Source organism: Girardinichthys multiradiatus, chromosome 17, assembly GCF_021462225.1.
Source record: "Girardinichthys multiradiatus isolate DD_20200921_A chromosome 17, DD_fGirMul_XY1, whole genome shotgun sequence".
NCBI classification, from domain to species: domain Eukaryota; kingdom Metazoa; phylum Chordata; class Actinopteri; order Cyprinodontiformes; family Goodeidae; genus Girardinichthys; species Girardinichthys multiradiatus.
The window spans coordinates 5,764,496-5,786,078 of record NC_061809.1 but is presented as its reverse complement, the minus strand read 5'-3'; the positions used below and the strand labels follow the sequence as shown (position 1 = coordinate 5,786,078).

The following is a 21,583-nucleotide window of genomic DNA, read 5'->3' as shown; positions in this document are numbered from 1 at the left end:
GAACTTAATCCACAAAGAATAAGTTGACATAACAGTAACTGAAGAACACAAGCAGGGAAGTGCAGAGAAACCAGCAGAGAACAAAAACCTAACAGAGGCAGATCGTGACAGTTTATGGGAATTGGGGATGTTGGATGGATCTTAATCTTCACTCTGATTCATCCCGATGGTGTTCTGTCAGGTTGAAGGCGGAACTCTGTGTAGACCAATGATTTTCCCACACCAAACATCTCACGAACCTTGCTTTCCACAATGGCAGTCATGTCAGACAGCATTTTTCTGAACTGTAGCCCTCTGACTACTACTAATTTCTTAATGCTCCAAGGACATCAGGTAGAGTAGGAGGAGCATGGCCTTTTTTTAATTTTAGTTTAAGAACCGCTTTCACTGCAAACAACTTGGGGTACTGCCTCCCTCTGTTATGATCCTTAGGTGTTTGAGTTTTGGGTTTTTTTCGTGTCTGTTTTCTTCATTGCCCTGAGTTTATGTTCCCCAGCTGTTACCATTTTACGTAATTTCTTTGTATATTAGTAGTTTGTTAGTCTATTCTCGTGTTCTTTTTTAAATTATAATAATTTCTGTAGACCTGATAGATTTTTCCCCTGGGTCTCCTCTGCTTCTCCATTCAGCTCCTCTGTGTAATTAGTATCCTCCCCTCTGTTTGTCTGTCTTTCACTCCACCCTTGCTGCAACTCATTTCCTCCTATTAGCTCATGTAGTTTTTGGTTATATTGCTTCCCCACCTCTGTATTTAAGCTCCTTACTTCTCCTTGTTCACAGCTACATTCTTCCATTATCCTAACATGCTCTCCGTCTCCCCGTCTGATCTGACAGTTTTTTTGACCATGCTCTGTGTCCTGTTTTCAGTGTTGCACTCTGTGAATTGTTTGGTGTGTCAGGCTCTCTCAAATTGATCTGGATTCTCCTTACTGTGATATCACATTAAAACATATATTTTCTGTTGCTGCACCTTGCGTTTGGGAACCCTCTGTGTTTCACATCGTTTTTCTGGTAATGATATGGAATCGCTAGCTTGGCGTTAGCTTCAGCACTAATGTAGCTAGCTGTGTGCATACAGCCGGGACCTCAGGCCAGCTGGGTGATGGTCCGTAGAAAACCTGGACCTGGATCCCACCAACCCATCCACGTTTCTAACAGATTTTACCTGGACACAACCGCTGAGAAGCTAACTTAAAAGGAGCAAACCCTGAAAATGTCATATAATTAAATACAACTCCAACTGAACAGAAAAATAAAACAATTAATTGTGGGTTACTGAACAGAAGATCTCTCTCTTCAAAAACGTTTTTAATAAATGACTTGATTTGTGATAATCAGATTGATTTATTTTGTCTCACAGAAACCTGGCTGCAGCAAGGGGATTATGTCAGTATAAATGAGTCAACTCCATCTATTAATTCAAATTTTCACACACCTCAAACTTCTGGGTGAGGAAGAATAGCAACCATCTTATAGTGTTTTTGTTTTTATTAGTCTCAGACCAATTAATAGCTACAATTCATTTGAATATTTAACCCTGGGTTTTCCTCATCCAAATGGCAACACAGTAAAAACACTTCTGTGTGTTGTTTTGTATGGTCTGCCAGGTCCTTATTCTCAATTTTTAGATACATTTTCAGATTTATTTGATTCAGTATTAAAAACAGATAAGGTCATAACAGCGAGAGATTTTAACATTCATGTGACACTGAAAGTGTTAGCCCCAAATACAGCCTTTAATGCTATCTTGGGCTCAATAGGTTTTGCTCAAAACATCTGCAAACCTACTCATTTTTGTCATCATACTCTGGCATTGAGTGTTAAGAAACACAATTTCCTCAAACTCATGTGCTATCTGACCATTTTTAAATAACCTTTGAGTTTAATTTAACTTAGTACTCCACATATGAAAGAAATTTCCAATTATAGTTGATCATTATCAGAAAATGCTGTGACAACTTTTAAAGAATCAGTTCCATTTTTAATTTCATAATCACAGAAGAATCACAGAACACAGTGGATGGCAGTAATTTTGTTTCTTCCCTTTCACAAATTGATATTCTTGTTCATAGTGTTACTTTCCTCATTGTGTGGTGCATTAGACAATGTAGCTCCCTGTGGTAATTATTCATAAGAGGGTTGCTATCTAGTATAATTCCGAGCTGCGTATTTTAAAGCACAATGTTAGAAAACTAGAGAGAAAATAGGGCTCTACAAAATTAGAGAACTCCTACTTAATCTAAAAAAAATTGTCTGCTGTTGTACAAATAGACACTTCCCCAAGCTAGAACAGCTTATTTCTCATCCCTATTAGAAGAGAATACAAATAATTCTAGGTTTCTTTTTAGTACAGTTGCCAATGTTAAGGCTTGTAATGACTTTATGTGATTATTTATAAATAAAATTGATTCTATTAAAAATAAAATCATTGGCATCCTCCCCAACATGATTATTTTATCCTCAGTAAGTGAGACAGCGTTGGAAGTAACTGTAGAATCTGATCTGTGTTTCTATTGTTTTGATCCAGTGGAGCTTTCTGAGTTATCGTAAATGTTAGTTTCATTTAAACCTTCAACTTGTATGTTAGACCCAATCCCAACCAAATTATTTAAGGAAGTGTTCCCTTTGATTATCACCATCATTTTAGATATGATTAATCTATCCTTAGTAAACGGGTATGGACTGTAGGCTGTTAAGGTTGCTATAATTATTTTATTATAATTATAAATTTTTTTGATTAAGTTAACTAATGAATTACAAATTTATTTCCAAAGGATCCATTTAAAAAAAAAAATTCTTAAGGAAATAGTGTGTGAGCATTTACTGCTGTTTGAAGTGTTTCACTCAGGTTTCAAAGCTCATCATAGCACTGAAACAGCACTGGTTAAAGCCACTAATTATATTCTCATGAACTTAGATAATGGAGTTGTGTCTGTACTCGTTAGATCTCAGTGCTGCAGTTGATACAGTCGATCCCAATATTCTCTTAGAAAGGCTGGAATGCTGTAGGGATCAGACTACAGCAGTAGGCTGGTTTAAATCTTATTTGTCTGATACATTCCAGTTTGTTCATGTAAATAATAAATTTTCCTCAAACTCTGGGATTAATTGTGGAGTACGATAGGGTTCAATGCTTGGGCCAGTTGGAAGCATATATATATATGTATATATATATGCTTCCAATAGGTAAACTTTTTAGGCAGCATGGGATACATTTCCACTGTTATGTTGATGATATTTAGTTTTATTTTTCCATAAATCCAGATGAGCCCAACCAGTTGGATAGTCTACAGGCATGTTTTGAAGACATGAAAGCCTGGATGACTTTAAATTTTCTGCTTCTCTACTCAGACAAGACAGAAGTTGACATCTTTGGACTGGAGTCTTTGAAAACAAACCTGCTTAGTCAATAATAATAAACTAAATTTGACTGCACTGTTTGATAACTATTGTTGTGGAATTTTCTTATCAAAGTGGGTAGAAGTTGACTCATAACAAGAGAAAATCCGGACTTTGTCTCAATAAGTTTTATTCAAAGGCATTCAGCGTTTGAAGACCCTGACACTGAGGTTAGTCAGTGAAACAGAGCCCCGATCAACATTTACACACAGTATTTATACCAGAACATGACTGTGTTATCTCAACTTCCAAGAGTCTGTGTTTTATGACCCAAACCCTTCTTGAGTTCAAAGGTGACAAGGTTATCTAGGAACAGACCTAACTGCCCTTCCTGACATCATCCTAAATGATGGGTCTTAACCATTAAACTCTCCAGCATTGGAATTTAGAGTCCATCTGCTCTAAAAAACAGAACACTAACAAAACACAGAGGTCAGAGGTGAGAGGTAGATGGAAGGTCACCTGTGGGTGATAAAACACAGACTCAAATGAGAGAGGTGAAGGGAATATCAGAGCACTTTAAAAGAATTTTCCATTACACTATGATCAATTCAAATGTATGTTCTTGACTTGAAATCTGTAAGATTCGATTTAATTGACTTTATAAAGTGCCTTGACACGACCTGTGCTGTGAAATGGCACTATATAAATAGTCAGGATTGAAACTGAATTGAATATGATCAGATTTTGATTGAGGGCTGTTTGGTACAGTTGGTAGCACTGTTGCCTTGCAGCAAGAAGGTCCAGGGTTCAACTCCTGGCTGGGGGTCTTTCTGCATAGAGTCTGCATGTTCTCCCCATGCATGCGTGGGTTCTCACCAGGTACTCTGGCTTCCTTCCACAGTCCAAAAATATGAGTTAATTGGTCTCTCTAAATTGCCCTTAGTTGTAAATGAGTGAGTGCAACGGTTGTTTGTCCTGTATGTCTTTGAGTTACCCTGCGATGGATTGGCAACCTGTCCAGAATGTGCCTTGCCTGTAGACTGCTGGAGATAGGCACCAGCTCCCCTGTGACCCACTATGGAAGAAGTGGTAGAGAAGATGAAGGAATGACTGAAGGAAGGTTTAATCAATATTGATTTCAACATTCATATGTGTTGTCCTGATGAGCAGTTTATCAGGAGTGTATAAATTGGATTCAGTTATGTAGCCTTGTACAGTCTGTAGCAGGTCCTAAACATCAGCAGGGGCACACACTGCAGTGTTTTATGATCACAAACCTGTTTTAAAGGTCAACGGTTGTGCTCCAGCCAGGCATTGCCATATATTTAACTATTCCACTGCTTCTCTACTGAGCTACATTAAAGTTTCAGTAAACTTGTGTTGAGATCATTCACACCAATTAAAAAAGAGGCAAATCTTATACCTCCGCCCAAGTGAAATGATTCCACCAGTCATATGGTGGTGTAGGAGAGCAGCGCAAAAGTGAAGTGAAAGTCAAACTGTATGTTTCTTTTGAGATGTTGAAAGAATGTTGGAAATGTTATGAGAACAGTAAAAAATTAGAAAAAGATATTTCTTTCACCATTGCTGCTAAATTGTCATAATCCCTCTGTTCTTTTTAAAACCATCTGGTCTATTTTAAATCTGACCCAGTCCACCCATCTGGTTGAGTCCACTGGGTCAGCAATATTAGCTTCTACACATGACCTGTTCATTTTTATTCCGTGCTCGACTGTCTTTAACCAGTTTGGGCAAGTTTCATCTACATTTCTTAACGAGGTCATTAGTCAAATGAAACTTTCAGGGGTCTCTTGTACAAAGCGTGCGTACGCACAAAAACCGTGCAGCACAATGTTTCAAGCACAACTCGGCATGTACAAAAATTAACGTTTTGTGAAAGCGTGTGGAAATTCATGCAAACTTTTGACCTGCCCTGAAATTGTATTGCATTGCGTTTCAGCTGGAAACAAATTATTTAACCCCAACTGGTTCAATGAGTTGCTTCTCATTTCTTAAACAACCATGTCGAAAGACACATCCTGTGGTCGTGGAAAAGATGTCAGTCTGTTTCAGAAGGGTCAAATCATCGGCATGCATCAAGCAGAGAAAACATGTAAGGAGATTGTAGAAACTACCAAAATTGGGTTAAGAACTGTCCAAAGCATTATTAAAAACTGGAAGGATAGTGGGAACCCATAGTCTTCGAGGAAGAAATGTGGCTGGAAAAAAATCCTTAATGATTGTGATCGGCGATCAAATCAAAGAAAAACAACAGTAGAACTCCTATCTATGTTTATTAGTGAAAGTAAGAGCATTTCCACACGCACTATGTAAAGGGAACTCAGGGGACTGGGACGGAAAGCTGTGTAGCCTTAAGAAAACCACTAATCATTGAGGCTAACCGGGAAAAAAAGGCTTCAATTTGCTAGGGAGCATAAAGATTGGACTCAATGGAGCAATGGAAGGTCATATGGTCTGATGAGTCCAGATTTACCCTGTTCCAGAGTGATGGACGCATCAGGGTAAGAAGAGAGGCAGGTGAAGTGATGTACCCATCATGCCTGGTGCCTACTGTACAAGCCTGTGGGGGCAGTGCTATGATCTGGGGTTGCAGCTGGTCAGGTCTGGGTTCAGCAACAGTATGTGTTCAAAGAATGAGGTCAGCTGACTACCTGAATATACTGTTAGGAATAACCTTTATTAATATGCTCATAGTTGTTTTTCCCATTTATACCATAGTGAAATAAAGTATAAGTTCTAATGTTTCCCTTTTGTTACAATAGGATAAGAATGCTCATAAACATACAGTACAAGGATAAATGACCTGAGGTTAGGGCACTGGGGTTGATAGTGGAGCAACCGGTATAACTGGTTTGATTAGAAAGCCACAGCACACTTAGATTAAGTATGGACACCCGCTACTACACAACCTAACAGATAGACACCACAATGGTGACACATAGTCTACTGACAATCACTGAGGGAGTGCACATCCATTGCATTGGAGTGCCAGATATAAAACTACATGTGACCTTCTATTGAGGCTCTTCGTCATCTTTACACATACGGCGACGGTCCGAGACAGGAGCCTCAGCGCTGATTTCTGTAATCATTCCTCTGCCTTAATTTAGATTAAAAGAGCTAAAAGTTAGAAACTGTTTGAGATTCGTTCATTTTAAGAGTCTTTAGATAGAGTGTGTGATCGCTTCATGGGGACCAAGTACCGGAGGAGCTCCGAGGCATCTGACTGCCAACAGGGTGCGGTAGCTCAGACAATACTGAATGACCAAGTTATTCCATCTGTGGATTTTTTCTTCCCCGATGGCACGGGCATATTCCAAGATGACAATGCCAGGATTCATCAGGCTCAAATTGTGAAAGAGTGGTTCAGGGAGCATGAGACTTCATTCTCACACATGGATTGGCCACCACAGAGTCCAGACCCAAACCCCATTGAGAATCTTTGGGATGTGCTGGAGAAGGCTTTGCGCAGAGGTCAGACTCTACGATCTCTAAGATCTTGGTGAAAAATTAATGCAACACTGGGTGGAAATAAATCTTGTGACATTGCAGAAGCTTATCAAAACAATGCCACAGCGAATGCGTGCCGTAATCAAAGCTAAAGGGGGTCCAACGAAATATTAGAATGTGTGACATGTTTTTTTTGGTAGCGACTTTTTTTTTTGACCAGGCAGTGTATAGCAGATGGGGGAACAAATCTCCATGTGCGATAGCTGACTTGTAGGTCAATTTGTTTTTTATGTGACGTCCTAAATCATTTTAAAGATCAAGAAAGAAGTTCATGTTATTTTGGTAGCCTCATTGTTTTCTTGTTTCTGTTCCCTTAGATATTTTGTAAGCTCCTGCTCATTTGTGTTAATTAGTCACTCTCCCTCAGTACTCTTCAGTCTCCCTTCCACCAACTGCTCCCAATTTGTTCCCTGATTAGCTCCCCTAGTTCACTGGCCCTTTCTTCACTTCCCTCAGCATTTATACTTTCTGGTTTTCTGTTGTCACCACTGTTTCCTTCTGGAAACTTCTCTGATTACTTTGTGCTCTATGTCTCTGTGTGCCGTTTGCCTAGTCCATGCCAGTTACCTTGTTTGTGTTCCATGTGCTGCGTCCTTGTAAGTTCACTTATTATTATTATTAATCTCTTCGACTCACCATGTGCTTGCACTTTTGTCCTGTAAAAACATCCATCACCCATCATAAATGCGTTCAAACCGACAAACGTTTTTTTTCCAGGCAGGTTTTAGTCGCTGATATCATTTAAGAAGTTGTTGGTATTTATTTATTTAAACAAAAAAAAGAAGTTGTTGGTTTGCTGTAATTCACTAAAAGCATCCCTTATGGAGTGTAGATAATGTCTCTCTGTGACTGCTACAGCACTATTGCCATGGTTATTTAGACATGTGGTGTGTGTTTCCCAGCTATTTATACTATTCTGCATATTTTGTTATTATTTATCAAGGATTTATGGTCAGGGACTGGGCGGTTCAAGCGCCATGTGCAGCTGCGCCCAATTCACTGCAAATTGACATGTCTACTCACAGTTTCGTACATCTAAACTTTTTTGTCCACTTTGAGTTTTTGAATTTCTCCCTACCGCCAACTTTTAGTATTAAAGCTGTGCACTGTTTTACATGAAGCCCCACATTCGCCTGCTGATTCCAACTCTGCATGTCCCAAGTCTTTTTTGTATTAGTTTTGTACAATACTTTGGGTAAACCTTTAGCATTTTATATGTGCTTTATATATAAATTGGACTTGGACCTGGAGTAGGACCAGGAAGGGTTAGGGTAAGGCTATGCAGATATGCGGAAGCATTAAAGGACAAATAGCGAAGGGCTGAGCATAACACTTTAAAATCAGCCCCACACCATAATTCTTCCTCTTACCACTTGGCACAGTGTAGTCAGGCAAGTGCAATTTTTCTGGCAACTGCCAAGCCCTATCATGATACCAGGCTGGCAGTTGCCCTAGAGAGGGACCTATTTTTCCACAAATGTCTGCAGATGCAGATTGTATACTTAGATGCTGGGTTTTATGTGGCACTGAAAGTGATTAAAACACCTGAATTCAATCATTTGGATACTTTTGGCAACATGGTTTTGGGTAAAAGACTATATGTGTAATGTTAGTATAGCATACCCCTGTGGCCAGCTCCTCGCGTTGCTGCTTCTTAGAAATGAGGTCCTGGGATGCCATCTCCAGCTCAAACTGGCTCAGCTCATGTTTTCTGCAAACTGCCCTGGAAAGGCAAAATGCATTACGATATCCTAGTGATCTGCAGTTGTTCTAAAATAATACAAATGTCATACTAGGATAAAATAGAATGATACAATACTTTATGAATTTGTAAGGGAAAGCAGTGTTGTAGTAAATATAAACCAAAACAAAAATGGGGAAAACCAGTGACTGTGCAGAGCTATTTTGTAGGGAGAATTACATATAGTGCAGGAAGGACCCCTGCAATGTATTTAACAAGCTGAAGCCTCTTATTTATTTCCAAAAAAATTTAGTAATGTTTATATGAAAAATAGGTTTAGTGTTACTAGTAGGTCTATTGAACATTTACACTACCATTCAAATGTTTTAGAAACACTTTCTCATTTAATGGTTTTCTTTATTTTTTTCACTATTTAAGTTGTAGATTCTCAATGAAAGCATCAAAACTTTGATTAAACACATATAGAGTTATGTAGTAAACAGAAAAGTATGAAATAACAAAGCAACATTGCATACTTTTTCGACCATGGATAAGTATCTAGTCATTACAGCCTCTTGATAAGGCCATGTACCTCAAGCAAATTGCAGTCATCAACAAGGTGGATCCATATGTTGGTTTGTTTAGTGCAAATCTTGACAATTGACCACAAAATAATTTTTTCACAGCCACAACATAGGCAGAAATCCATAATAAGTTCAATATTGCCTTTTATTGGATAATTACCTAATAGGTATATAATTAGATAAAACATTTACAGTATAACAGTAAAGGTCAATTGCAGCCTACATCTAGCTGGTCAAAGCGCAGCTTACTGAAGTAGGTCACAGTGCTGAGTGCTGGGTGGCAGTGCAGAGTGCTGCCCAGCTCAGAATCAAATGATCGGCTCATGGCCTTGGCAGACTACTTTCCAGAATATTATTACAATAAATGTAGACATTATTTATTTACCTGTCACAAAATGTGCACTGCACACTCAGGCGTGAGTGAGGTTCAAGCTGTCTAAATCTGCCCTGGATATCCATTCAGCCACAGTTGTCAACATTTTGTTTTTGTTTTCTCACTCTGATTTTCTATCACAGTTGGCAGACGATAGAATGAACGCTGGTCTTGACCACCATGCACAGCACAACCGACAATTAAGCAAGTTTTTCCCATCATTAAATTGAATGGTTCGGAGTTTTGCTTCACTGATCACGCTAAAACTAGGAAAACGGGCTGCAGCTGCCACTCAAGATGGCGATTGCGAAGTGCGGTCATGTGACCGTGACGTCATGTGAGAACCCCCCATTCTTTAGCCATGTTGAGTGAGAAATAATAGAGCCACGACTAGTTTTGTAAGGAGCAACCTGATTGAGAATGGCAAGGCGATACTCATTAAAAGAGTTAAGGAGAAGGTCAACATTATCATTAGAGAATGATGTAAAATTGAAAAGGGAAGAAAATTTAAAAATAACAGGATCATCAATAATACAATAATACAAACTTGAGAAAAAGACTGAGCAACTCTGAGAGTGTTATGATTTGGAGGTTTAGTTTTTGTTCTCACAGTTGAGTTTTGAAATCTCTTTCTGTTTATTGTTTTAGAGGTGGTGCTGTAGTTGTTTACATTTGTTTTCTGGTGGATGTTTTCAGTTCATTTTGCTATCAGGTTTATGTTCTGTTACAGTTCTGTTTTTTAGGTTTGATTATGTTCTTGAATTTCTGTTTTGTTCCATTCGTGTTTTGTTTCTACTCCCTGCCTCTGTCAGCCAGTAATCAGCTTCATTCGGTCCACCTGCACCATGCAATCAGTCTCCTTGCTTCACCTGCACCATGCTCAATATATACACTGCTATTCTGTTCATTCCTTGCGGAAACATTATGACAGTTTCAGTTCCTTTGTTCATGTAAAGCCTGTCCTGCCTCTGGTCCTGTCCATGCCTAGTTTTGCAACCACTTGTTTAAGTAAGTTTTACTTATTAAATCTTTTTTCACCACGCTATGCTGCTTCCTGCTCGTCTGCATTCTTAGGTCCTCGCCACACCAGTCATGACAACAGTGTGAAAAACACTGACTTATGATCACTGATGACAACCTCATTTATATGCAAATTATAAAGAGTTACACCACAGGTACAAACCGAGTTCTGCAGTGTGAGTAGGGCTAGATACATGTTGAACAAAGCTAAAAGAGTTTATGATGCTAGGAAACTCCTTGGTAGTACTATTTGATGAGTAATTGGCATGAATGCTAAAGTCTTTGACAATGATTATCCAGCCTAGTTTAATAGTGGAAGATGAAAGGTCTTGAAGGTCCGGCAGAAAAGATGAGGCAGACCCAGGTGGATGACAAATTAAAATAGGATATATTGGTTGAGCTTGTCCAATTTTGATCATTGTCATCTCAAAAGATCTATGAGGGCTTGAAGAGAACATGGAGCATAAAAATCTCTTTTTAAAAATTACAGCTGTCCCACCTTCCCTGCGATAAATCCTAGGTGTACACAACAATAAGCACTCCAGCTTGATTCTATTGGCAATTATGGTCAGATTTCAAAACTGCTTTTTCTTAGTAAACTGTTAGAAAACGTTGTGAAAAGTCAGTACAGAGATCTACTATGTAAGCTACAGATTTTTGACCCTTTTCAGTCTGGCATTCAAAAACTGCACTCCACAGAGATGATGATCTTTAATGATCTTTTAATGGCTTCTGATGCAGGGAATTGTTCTGTAATAATAATAATAATAATAATAAGCAAGCAAGCTCACATTACCCCCATTTTACTCTTTATATTGGCTACCAATATACTGTTTGAAAGGTGAGGGATCAGCCCAGAACTACACAGCAGGACCTAGTCAATGACCTGAAGAGAGCTGGGACCACAGTCTCAAAGAAGACCATTAGTAACACACTATGCCACCATGGATTAAAATCCCACAATGCACAAGTCAGTGCATATCCAGTCCCATCTGAAGTTTGCCATTGACCATGTGGATGATCTAGAGGAAGAATGGGAGAAGGTGATGGGGTCTGATGAAACAAAAATAGAGCATTTTGGTCTAAAATCCACTCGCCTTGTTTGGGGAAAGAAGAATGAGTACAACCCAAAGAACACCATCCCTACTGTGAAGCATGGAGGTGGAAACATCATTGTTTGGGGAAGTTTTTCTGCAAAGGGGACAGGATAGTGCCATGTATCGGGGGAAATCTTAGCCAACAAGCTCCTTCCCTCAGTAAGGGCATTGAAGATAGGTCGTGGCCGGGTCTTCCAGCAAGACAACGACCAGAAGCAGACAGCCAGGGCAACTAAGGAGTGGCTCTGTAAGAAGCATCTCACGGTCCTGGAGTGGCCTAGCCTGTCTCCAGACCTGAACCCAATCAAAAATCTGGAGCTGAAAATCCGTATTGCCCAGCAACAGCCCTGAAACCTGATGGATCTGGAGAAGATCTGTATGGAGGACTGGTCCAAAATCCCTGCTGCAGTGTGTGCAAACCTGGTCAAGAACTACAGGAAATGTCTGATATCTGTAACTGCAAACAAAGGTCAGTCAGTCAGTTATTTTCTACCAATTATTCCATAGTGGGTCGCGGGGGAGCTGGTGCCTATCTCCAGCAGTCTATGAGTGAGAGGCAGGGTACACCCTGGACAGGTTGCCAGTCCATCACAGGGCAACACACAAACAACCAAGCACACACCTAAGGGCAATTTAGAGTTACCAATTAACATAACAGGCATGTCTTTGGACTGTGGGAGGAACCCAGAGTACCCAGTGAGAACCCACACATGCACAGGGAGAACATACAAACTCCATTCAGAAAGACCCCAGGCTGGGAATTGAACCCAGGACCTTCTTGCTGCAAGGCAACAGTGCTACCAACTGCGCCACCATGCAGCCCGCAAACAAAGGTATCATATATATATATATATATATATAAGTAAATTACCTAAAAATCACACAATACAATTTTCTGGATTTTTGTTTTAGATTCCGTCACTCCCAGTTGAAGAGTACCTATGATAAAAATGAAAGACTTCTAAATGCGTTACAAGTGGGGAAACCTGCAAAATTGGCAGTGTATCAAATACTTGTTCTCCCCACTGTATATACTGTATATACAGTATATAAAACAATGTTTATATGTGAGGACCATCCCGGGTCCCCAAAAAGGGTGGTTTCTAGGAAATGGGAGTAATCCACAGCATACACATTGTTGTTGAGGATTGTGGGAGGAGGGAGTTTGGGACGTGCTCTCCAGAAGTCCACCATCATCTCCACAACCATGCACACACCCATTCACACGTAGGGGCAATTGAGAGAGATGAATTAACCTAACAGTCATGTTTTTGGACTGTGGGAGAGAACCCGTGCATGCATTGACTTTGCTTGGCTGAAGTGTTCATGCCTTGTGAAGTGTTTTACATATTGGCACATTACAATTACAAACTCTATTGTGTTTTACTGGAATTGTAAGTGAAAGACCAACAAGGAGGCTAAAATATTGAAGTGAAGGGAAATGCTACATGGTTTTACTAATAAAACATGAAAGGAGTGGGGGGCATGAATATTACCCCTCCTGAGCCAAAATCATTTATGGAACCACGTTTCACAGCAGTTACTACGTTTTTGCACCATTCTTCATGTAGCAGAACAGCTCATTTCAAGCCTTCCAAGTATTCTCAGTCTCAAGCCTTCCCACAGATTCTCAGTTGGATTTAAGCCTGGACTTTGACTGGGCCACTCAAAACCCTAAATATGCTTTGATTTAAACTATTCCATTGTTTCTCTGGCTGTATGTATTGGGTCGTTGTCCTGCTGAAAGGTGAACCTCTGTCACATTCTCAAGTCTGTTGCAGACTGGAATAGATTTCCTTCTAGGATTGTCTTGGATGTGGCTCCATCCATCTTCCCATCGTCTCTGATCAGCTACCCTGTCCTTGCTTAAGAAAAACATCTCCACAGCATCATGTCGCCACCACCATGTTTCACTGAGGAGATGATATCTTCTGGATGATTGGAAGTGTTAGTTCTCTGCCACTTAGGATTTTGCATGTAGATCAAAGTTACATTTTCTGTCAGCTAAGCAGAGCACCTTCATTTGCATGTTGCTGTGTCACCTATGTGTTTTTGTGGGAAACTGCAACACAATACATCATTACTTCAGCAGGTTGCACTCAGTCCTGAATCTTCCTCTTTTAAAATCTATTTTTTAGATATGTTGTGTGTTCCTGTTTTTTCCGCCTTGCTTGTTCACATTATGGACCTGACAGTTTCGTGGACAACTTTGTTTTTATTTTCTTTTTTTACAGCACTTTTTTTTACTGTAGAGATCAACTGTGGCATTATCAATCCCAGTGCTAGGACACACACATAAACATGGACTGTTTTCTAAGTGCCAACAGAACCAAGGAGAGTGGTAAGATGCAAGGAGGGGTCTGGCTGTGTTGGTAAATGATAGATGAGGCAACTCTGGACATGTAGCTATCAAAGAAATGCTCTGCAGTAACGACATTGAGCAACTAGGTGTTAGCATGAGGCCGTATTACCTACAGTGGAAGTTGAAACATTATCAATAACGGCATATGTCTTCCCTCCTGAGGAGAACATTGACACCATCATATACTGTTAGAGAGTCTACATTAACTTCTGTGCCTCTCATGAAGGTATTGAGTTTCTCCAATAACAAGCCCTGGATCAACCCAGAATCAGAATCATCTTTATTTGTCAAGTTTGTTCACACAAACAAGGAATCTGACTTTGGTTCCACTTTTCTCTCAATGAAAAAAATGAAAATGAAAAAAAGCGCCTTGAGTGCCTTGTTGCTGAAAAGCGCTATATAAGTAAACTCGGCTTGACTTGAAAGAGAGGTGGGGCAAAAACGAAAAGGGGAGAGAAGGAGAAAAAAATGGAGGAAAGACAGAAGGATGAAGAGAATACAAGATAACACCCTGCTTGCTTCTACACCTGTAGAAATATTCATATTAACAACGTTTTTGCCAAAAAGTGCACGGTACTTATAAATCCAAGATGTATTTAGTGGTAAATGCGGCTCAATATAGAACATTTATGTATCTGTTATCACCTGAATCTAAACATCTTTGGGTGTGAGTGTGAGCACGCTTGTGTATACAAGGTTTCTCCGTAAAAATATGCAATAGTGAGTGTGAGGTGCCACAGACCCGCCCACCTGGACCCGGGACAGATACGGAGGAGATCCAAGCCACAGACATTCAAAGTCCCCCAGAGCACAGGAACTGCAGGAGAACCATTGCCAGGACTACCACAAGCCCCGAGAGAAGAGAAGGGAGAGTCCCAAGGGAACCACCCAGCAGCCACAGTGCAGAATCCCCAGGGAGCTGCAGCGACGAGCCCACAGGCCCCGCTGGCAGCCACCTTTCCCCGAGCAGATCCAGCCATGAACCCAGAGAACCGAGACCCTGGAACATATCACTCCCCAAGCAGAGCCCCAACAGAGCCCAGGGGTCCAGGCCCCGGCAAGCAGCCACCGGGAGTGAGCCAGCACACACCAAAGCACCCAGCCCCGGACACCGAGAACCACGAGTACACCAGCGGGGAGAGACACCAACCACCGGACGGTAGTGTAAGGGGGGAAGTAATAGTAATATTTTAACAGTTGTTCTAGAGATGTGTCTGCTGCTAGAACTCTGTGTGGCATTGACTTGTTCTCTAATCTGAGCTGCTGTTAACCTGCGATTTCTGAGGCTGGTGACTCGGATGAATTTATCGTCCGCAACAGAGGTGACTCTTGGTCTTCCTTTCCTTGGGCAGTCCTCATGTGAGCCAGTTTCTTTGTAGCGCTTGATGGTTTTTGCGACTGCACTTGGGGACACTTTCAAATTTTCCCAATTGTTCGGACTGACTGACCTTCATTTCTCAAAGTAATGATGGCCACTCGTTTTTCTTTACTTAGCTGCTTTTTTCTTGCCATAATACAAATTCTAACAGTATATTCAGTAGGACTATCAGCTGTGTACTGTATCCACCTCCTGCACAACACAACTGATGGTCCCAACCCCATTTATAAGGCTTGAAATCCCACTTATTAAACCTGACAGGGCACACCTGTGAAGTGAAAACCATTTCAGGTGACTACCTCTTGAAGCTCGTCAACAGAATGCCAAGAGTGTGCGGAGCAGCATAGTTTTGATGCCTTCAGTGTGAAGCTACAATATTCATAGTCATGAAAATAAAGAAAATTCTTTGAATGAGAAGGTGTGTCCAAACATTTGGTCTGTACTGTACATGCACATGTAAATTTTTTTGTTTAGCCTGCTGAGTTGCACATTTCTTGGACTATGAATAGTATTTTAATTAATCGCTCAGTATTATTTTCTTATGCTGTAAATTTGCCCCTATTGTATGGTCTCTTATTCTCTGTTTCTGATTAATGCTCTACCAGTCTGTCAGTTTAGGTGGACGTTCATGTCTTGGTAGGTCAGCAGTTGGTCAATTCTCTTTCCATGTTCAGATAATGGACTGAACAGAGCTCTGAGATGTTTAAAACTTAGGATGTTGTTTCAGAAGCTAACCCCACTTTAAACGTTACCGCAACTTTAACCCTGACCTGTCTGCTGTAGTCCTTGGTCTTCATGATGCTGTTTATTCCATAATGTTCTCTAATAAAGCTCTGAGGCCAGATACAAAACAGCTTCTACTGCTTGTCTTTAGTCTGTTAATTCAAACAGACTGAATCCCAGGTAGCAAAGTGCTGGACATCATGACGTAGTTATTCCTAGACCCGTATTCTCAAAGAGTCCAGAGACCTGAGACCCTGGGACATATCACTCCCCAAGCAGTAGGACTCAGAGTCCTCTCAGAAAGCGACTGCTGAGAGCGACTTTGAGCAAGGAGACGAAAGAAATTCCTATCTTAGTGAGAAGGTGTGGTAGACCCCGTTGCTGATGTGACACTGTCTTCTAAGAGCTGTGATTGGTTGTTACAAAAGACTTAAAAACAAAGGAATAGTAATCAATGGAGAGACATTAACCGATGATAGAATTTAGACTGGATTGAGAAAGGTGTAAATTATGATGATAAAACTTAGCTAAATTCAATTAATAATCACACATCATCAAAACGTTAGAACCTTATTTACAAGCTCATCATTATTTTGATTTTGGTTAATAGTATGTTTACTCGCCATGCTGGTTGTTTTACTATTTAATCTATTTGACATTAATGTGGACACTCACCCTTCAGTTTTTTACTGTAATTACCTTCTTGTATAAAGATGTCTGATTTGGTAAAACGACCAAAGCAAAATGGAGAAAAAAGATGGAGAGATGTTCAGCAAAGTTGTTGCTAAAACCGAGTCTTACCTCAGAGCTTCAGCATAGGACAGATATTCTTTCAACTGATCAGCATAATGTTCCTCTTCTTCTAAGATGTCGTCTATTGAGGCAGCGTAGCTGTAAGTGTATGACCAGACACAAAAGTCTGCTGCTATCAGTATGTAGTCTTTCTGCATGTTTTCAGTAAATGGGTTCTCCATAGAACTATGTATTTGATTTATGAAAAGCCAGTGAGCTCTTACGCATCCATGTGATGACCAGCGCTCTGCAGTCCGTCTCCCATCTCCTTCTCAATGGCACTCCACTCACTGTAGTAAACACGTGGACACATACGTTTTTTTACAAGTCTCACAAAAACAGAGATAAATCTAAATAACTTTAGTTTTTTATTTAGAGAAAATGCTGCATGGATTCATGTTGTCAAACCTGAAGATTCGTCCATAGTTTCCATGAACCTTATAAACTGCATACAGTCTATCAGCAACCCTCTATAAGAGAAAGAAACTGTTTGGATTTGGGACTAAAATAGTTTAAAAAGTTTTTAGCATTGGCTTTATTATCTGCAGATATTATTAACACTGAGCATATTAAGTTTTACCGAGCTCACTGACATGTTATTGAAAGAGTTTCAAAGCAATAAAGATGGGAAAGGATTTACATTAGAATGTGTACTGTTCACAAATGAAGTGATATAGGCGCGTATTTCTATGTAGAGTAAAGAGAGCCCACCTAAACTTCCTAAGTGTATACTGCTGAGAAGCTAGAGGGAACAGCTAGAGGTGAACTAACAGGAAAATGTCCATGTATAGCACTTCCACTATGTACAGTACATCACATTTTACAAGACGTGGCACTCAGTAGTACAGCTGCATCTCAAAAATTGAGAACATTGTCAAAAAGTAAATTTATTTTTCTTATTCAGTTTGAGAAGTAAAACTGAAGTCTTGTACTGATTCATTACACAGAGTTTGGTATTTATGTATGTTAATTTGGATAATTATGTCTTAAACAGGGTTACTAAACATTTTTTATTCAAAAATGTCACTCTTCTTTCCAGGCTCATTTTTCCAGAGTTTGCAGCATGGAAGGACAGAATGAAGGAAGGAAGGAAGGAAGGTGCCATAAAAGAGATAAAGACAGAAGGTAGTATAGACAAGGAAAGAAGGAAGCGCACAAGGAAAAAGAGAAGGAAGGAGGACAGAAGGAAGGAATGAAATATGATAAAATTAGGTAGGACACAAGGAAGGCAAAAAAATTGGACTCAAGGAAGAAAGGAATGAAATGTATGTTGTTAAAACGGAAACATGTTAGGCACAACACAAAGTATTTACCTTTTACCTTTTTTAACCATGTTTTTTGATTTAATTTAGATTTCATAGTAAATAGGCCAAATATCCGGCTACTTTGACTTATAACAGACATGGACACACCCATTTGTTAAACCTGGCTAATAAGAGATTTCAGAGGAAGAGTGACCCATTCTTCGTACCCAGAATAGACCACAAATTTTTATTTTAGGCTTTTTTTAAATAAGAAAAAACAGCTTGACCCTTTTTTGTCATGATTCTGGGCATCTCTGCCTGCTGCTCTAACCACGGAGATTACATTCTCCTGCTCCTTCTCAGCCTTCTCCTAATCAGACTTCACCCGCTTCCCCTGCGCCTCTGGCTTTATAAGCAGCACGCCTACAGACAAACAGCGCCAGATTTTCAAAAGTCTGTGAGTAGTGTCCACCGGTCCCTCCTTGCCTATCTGCCTGATCTGATCACGTTTTTTGCCTCACTAATTTCTCTGCTCTGCCTTGCCCTCGTCGGGTACCTCACTGGCTTCTGTTTTCAGCACTACGACCTTGCTTTTACTCTCAGTTCTCAGTTTTTTTCATAAAAACAGTGCCACCAATGGTCTCTGCTAAAGAGGCTGGCTGTTCATCCAAACATATTAATAGAAAGTTGAGTGAAAGGAAAAGGTGTGGGATAACAAGGCACAAAAGGAACAGGGATAACTGCAGCCTTGACAGGATTGTGAAACAAAGCCCATTTAAGACCTTGGTGGAGATCACAAGATGTGGACTACACTGGATTCATACTGTACATATTTAGTGCATGGACATATTTTTCAGTCAGCCTGCATTTATGCATCAAAAATACATTTTTAATTAGTCTAATTTCTGGGAATATCATTAGTAATAACCCATAATCACAATTATCAGACATAAATAATTGAAATACATCACTGTGTTTTAACAAAAAACCTATATGTAATATATGATTTTCATGTTTTTAATTAAATTAGTGAAATTATAATTTTTTTCAAAAGTTACAGGTTAATCTCAACGCATTAATGTGTTGATTAACCTGTAAGCTGTCTCCAAAAATGACTAAATGAATTTATATTAAAAGGCAGATGACAACGTTTTTATCTGTAGGGTTTTACAGTCTCTAGAGTTTAGGTACTTATGATAAATGTGTGTGTGTGTGTGTGTGTGTATGTGTGTGTGCGTGTGTGTGTGTGTAAAAACAAAGAGAGGCAGGTACTTACAGTTCGTGCTCGGAGCAGCTGAGACATGTGAGACTGAAGCCCATCGCTGTAATGTTTTTTCTCCACTAAGTGACTGGGATGAAAAGATTAAAAACACACTGACCCATAAAAGAACATTTCTAGAATGAAAAGGTTATTTGAATATCGATTTATTTAGTGTAACTCTTTTAGGTTAACAGAAATCTATAATAGCAGGGAGTCAAAATCAAAAACTTGTTCCAATTGGAGGTAACTCTGAATCAGGAAACTTCAGGTCAGATTGTCCACTATGGGACAAAGGACTTCTCAAAGTAATAATTTCTTGTCAGCCCTCAAAGGCTGCATGTTTAGGTGTTAGGTGTTTAGGTGCCCTTATTTAACACCCCTGAAGCAAGTGAATGGTTCATTAGCAGACCTCGGCAGAGCTAAGCGTCAGACTGAGGTAATTTGGCCCTGGTGTCAGATGTTTGTGCTACATTTTTGCAGCAAAAATATTTTTGTGCAGCTTTTTCTTTAAAATTTAAAATTAAATTTTGAAGTTTAAAACGTTACCCTATGGAAGCAAATCGTTACCATATTTCAAATGAAAAAGCATTTTCAGAAATGCTTTTTCATTTTAAGAATGTGGCTGCATTGTTTGACTCATAAATGAAATTAGTTATCAATAATCCTATTTGCATTTTAATTTTCTTCTTCAAGACTGCTCATTCTTTCACTTAATTAAAATGAAAAAGAAAAATACATTTGAGATTTATTTTTCAAAATATGCCCCAGAAAATAGATACCAAAATTCAATTTGAAATGTAAAATTTGAAAATGAAAAAGCATTTCCGGAAATACTTTTTCATTTTAAGAATGCGGCTGCGTTATTTGACCCATAAATAAAATTAGTAATCAATCATCCTATTTGCATTTGCATTTTCTTCTTCAAGACTGCACATTCTATGCCATAATCAAAAAGAAAACAAAGCAGACATTGCTTTTTTGTGGTCTGCCCGCAAAGTACTGCCCAGAACTCGAAAACGAAAAAGCATTCCGAGCTGCGGGCGCAGCAGAGTGACGTCAGCAGCTGCTCTTCCTCAGCTCCCTGCTGACCGAGCTACCCATCTTGTTTGGTGGGAGGCGCTGTGCACGTCTGCAGTGCATTACACTGCAAACGTGCCGAGAAATTGATTGAATTGCAGCAGGGCCGAGCTCAATTTGTGGCAGTGGCAGGCAGAACTGGTAGTTCAGGTGGCAGCCTTATGGCCTGAGACATACAGCGTGTTTTTAAGCATTTATTTATAATTTTCTGTGAGTGACAATTCAGAATAGCCGCTCGTGCTCTATAATAAACCAGCTGTTTGTGCAATAAAGCGTCGTCATCCTTTCAACACGTCACACATACACATAGTGCTATTTATTTTCCATGTCAAGTAAATACAATCACCTTATGTTATGGGTTTAAAGCTGTTTATTAAATAATAATCAATAATGAAATCATTATTTAAAGGTAACAGGCTATAACAATAATGACAACCCATTTGCCGATAATCAGCATCAGCTTCCACAAAAAAAGCGGCAACCGCATTGGCAAGCTTTTACGGCCGGTCTGGCACCTTCTGGCATCCTCGCGGAATCCCGTGCCACCCTGCGGCAGACTGTGGCAGTTCCGGTGGCAGCTTCGGTGGCAGACTCTGGCAGTTCCGGTGGTAGTTCCGGTGGCAGGCTGTGGCAGTTCCGCCACAGCCTGCCACCGGAACTACCAGTTCTGCCTGCCACTGCCACAAATTGAGCTCGGCCCTGCTGCAATTCAATCAATTTCTCAGCACGTTTGCAATGTAATGCACTGCAGATGTGCACAGCGCCCCCTACCGAACAAGATGAGTAGCTCGGTCAGCAGGGAGCTGAGGAAGAGCGGCTGCTGACGTCACTCTTCTGCGCCCGCAGCTCGGAATGCTTTTTCGTTTTCGAGTTCTGGGCAGTACTTTGCGGGCAGACCACGTAAACGAAAAAGCAATGTCTGCTTTGTTTTCTTTTTGATTATGGCATAAAATGTGCAGTCATGAAGAAGAAAATGCAAATGCAAATAGGATGATTGATTACTAATTTTATTTATGGGTCAAATAATGCAGCCGCATTCTTAAAATGAAAAAGCATTTCTGGAAATGCTTTTTCATTTTCTAATTTTACATTTAAAATTGAATTTTGGTGTCTATTTG

General features: G+C 39.9%; 1 protein-coding gene across 1 annotated transcript in view; it reads right to left on the bottom strand.

Annotated features, from left to right (window-relative positions):
- The window catches only part of LOC124883359 (sorting nexin-4-like), a 60,602-nt gene that overhangs the window by 9,398 nt on the left and 29,621 nt on the right, over positions 1-21,583 (bottom strand). The window contains exons 7-11 of the mRNA XM_047390458.1: positions 19,404-19,476; positions 17,292-17,353; positions 17,108-17,173; positions 16,893-16,982; positions 8,497-8,596 (exon numbers count right to left, since the gene is read on the bottom strand). Of these exons, the coding sequence (XP_047246414.1) occupies positions 8,497-8,596; positions 16,893-16,982; positions 17,108-17,173; positions 17,292-17,353; positions 19,404-19,476 (391 nt within the window). The remainder of the gene's footprint in view (positions 1-8,496; positions 8,597-16,892; positions 16,983-17,107; positions 17,174-17,291; positions 17,354-19,403; positions 19,477-21,583) is intronic.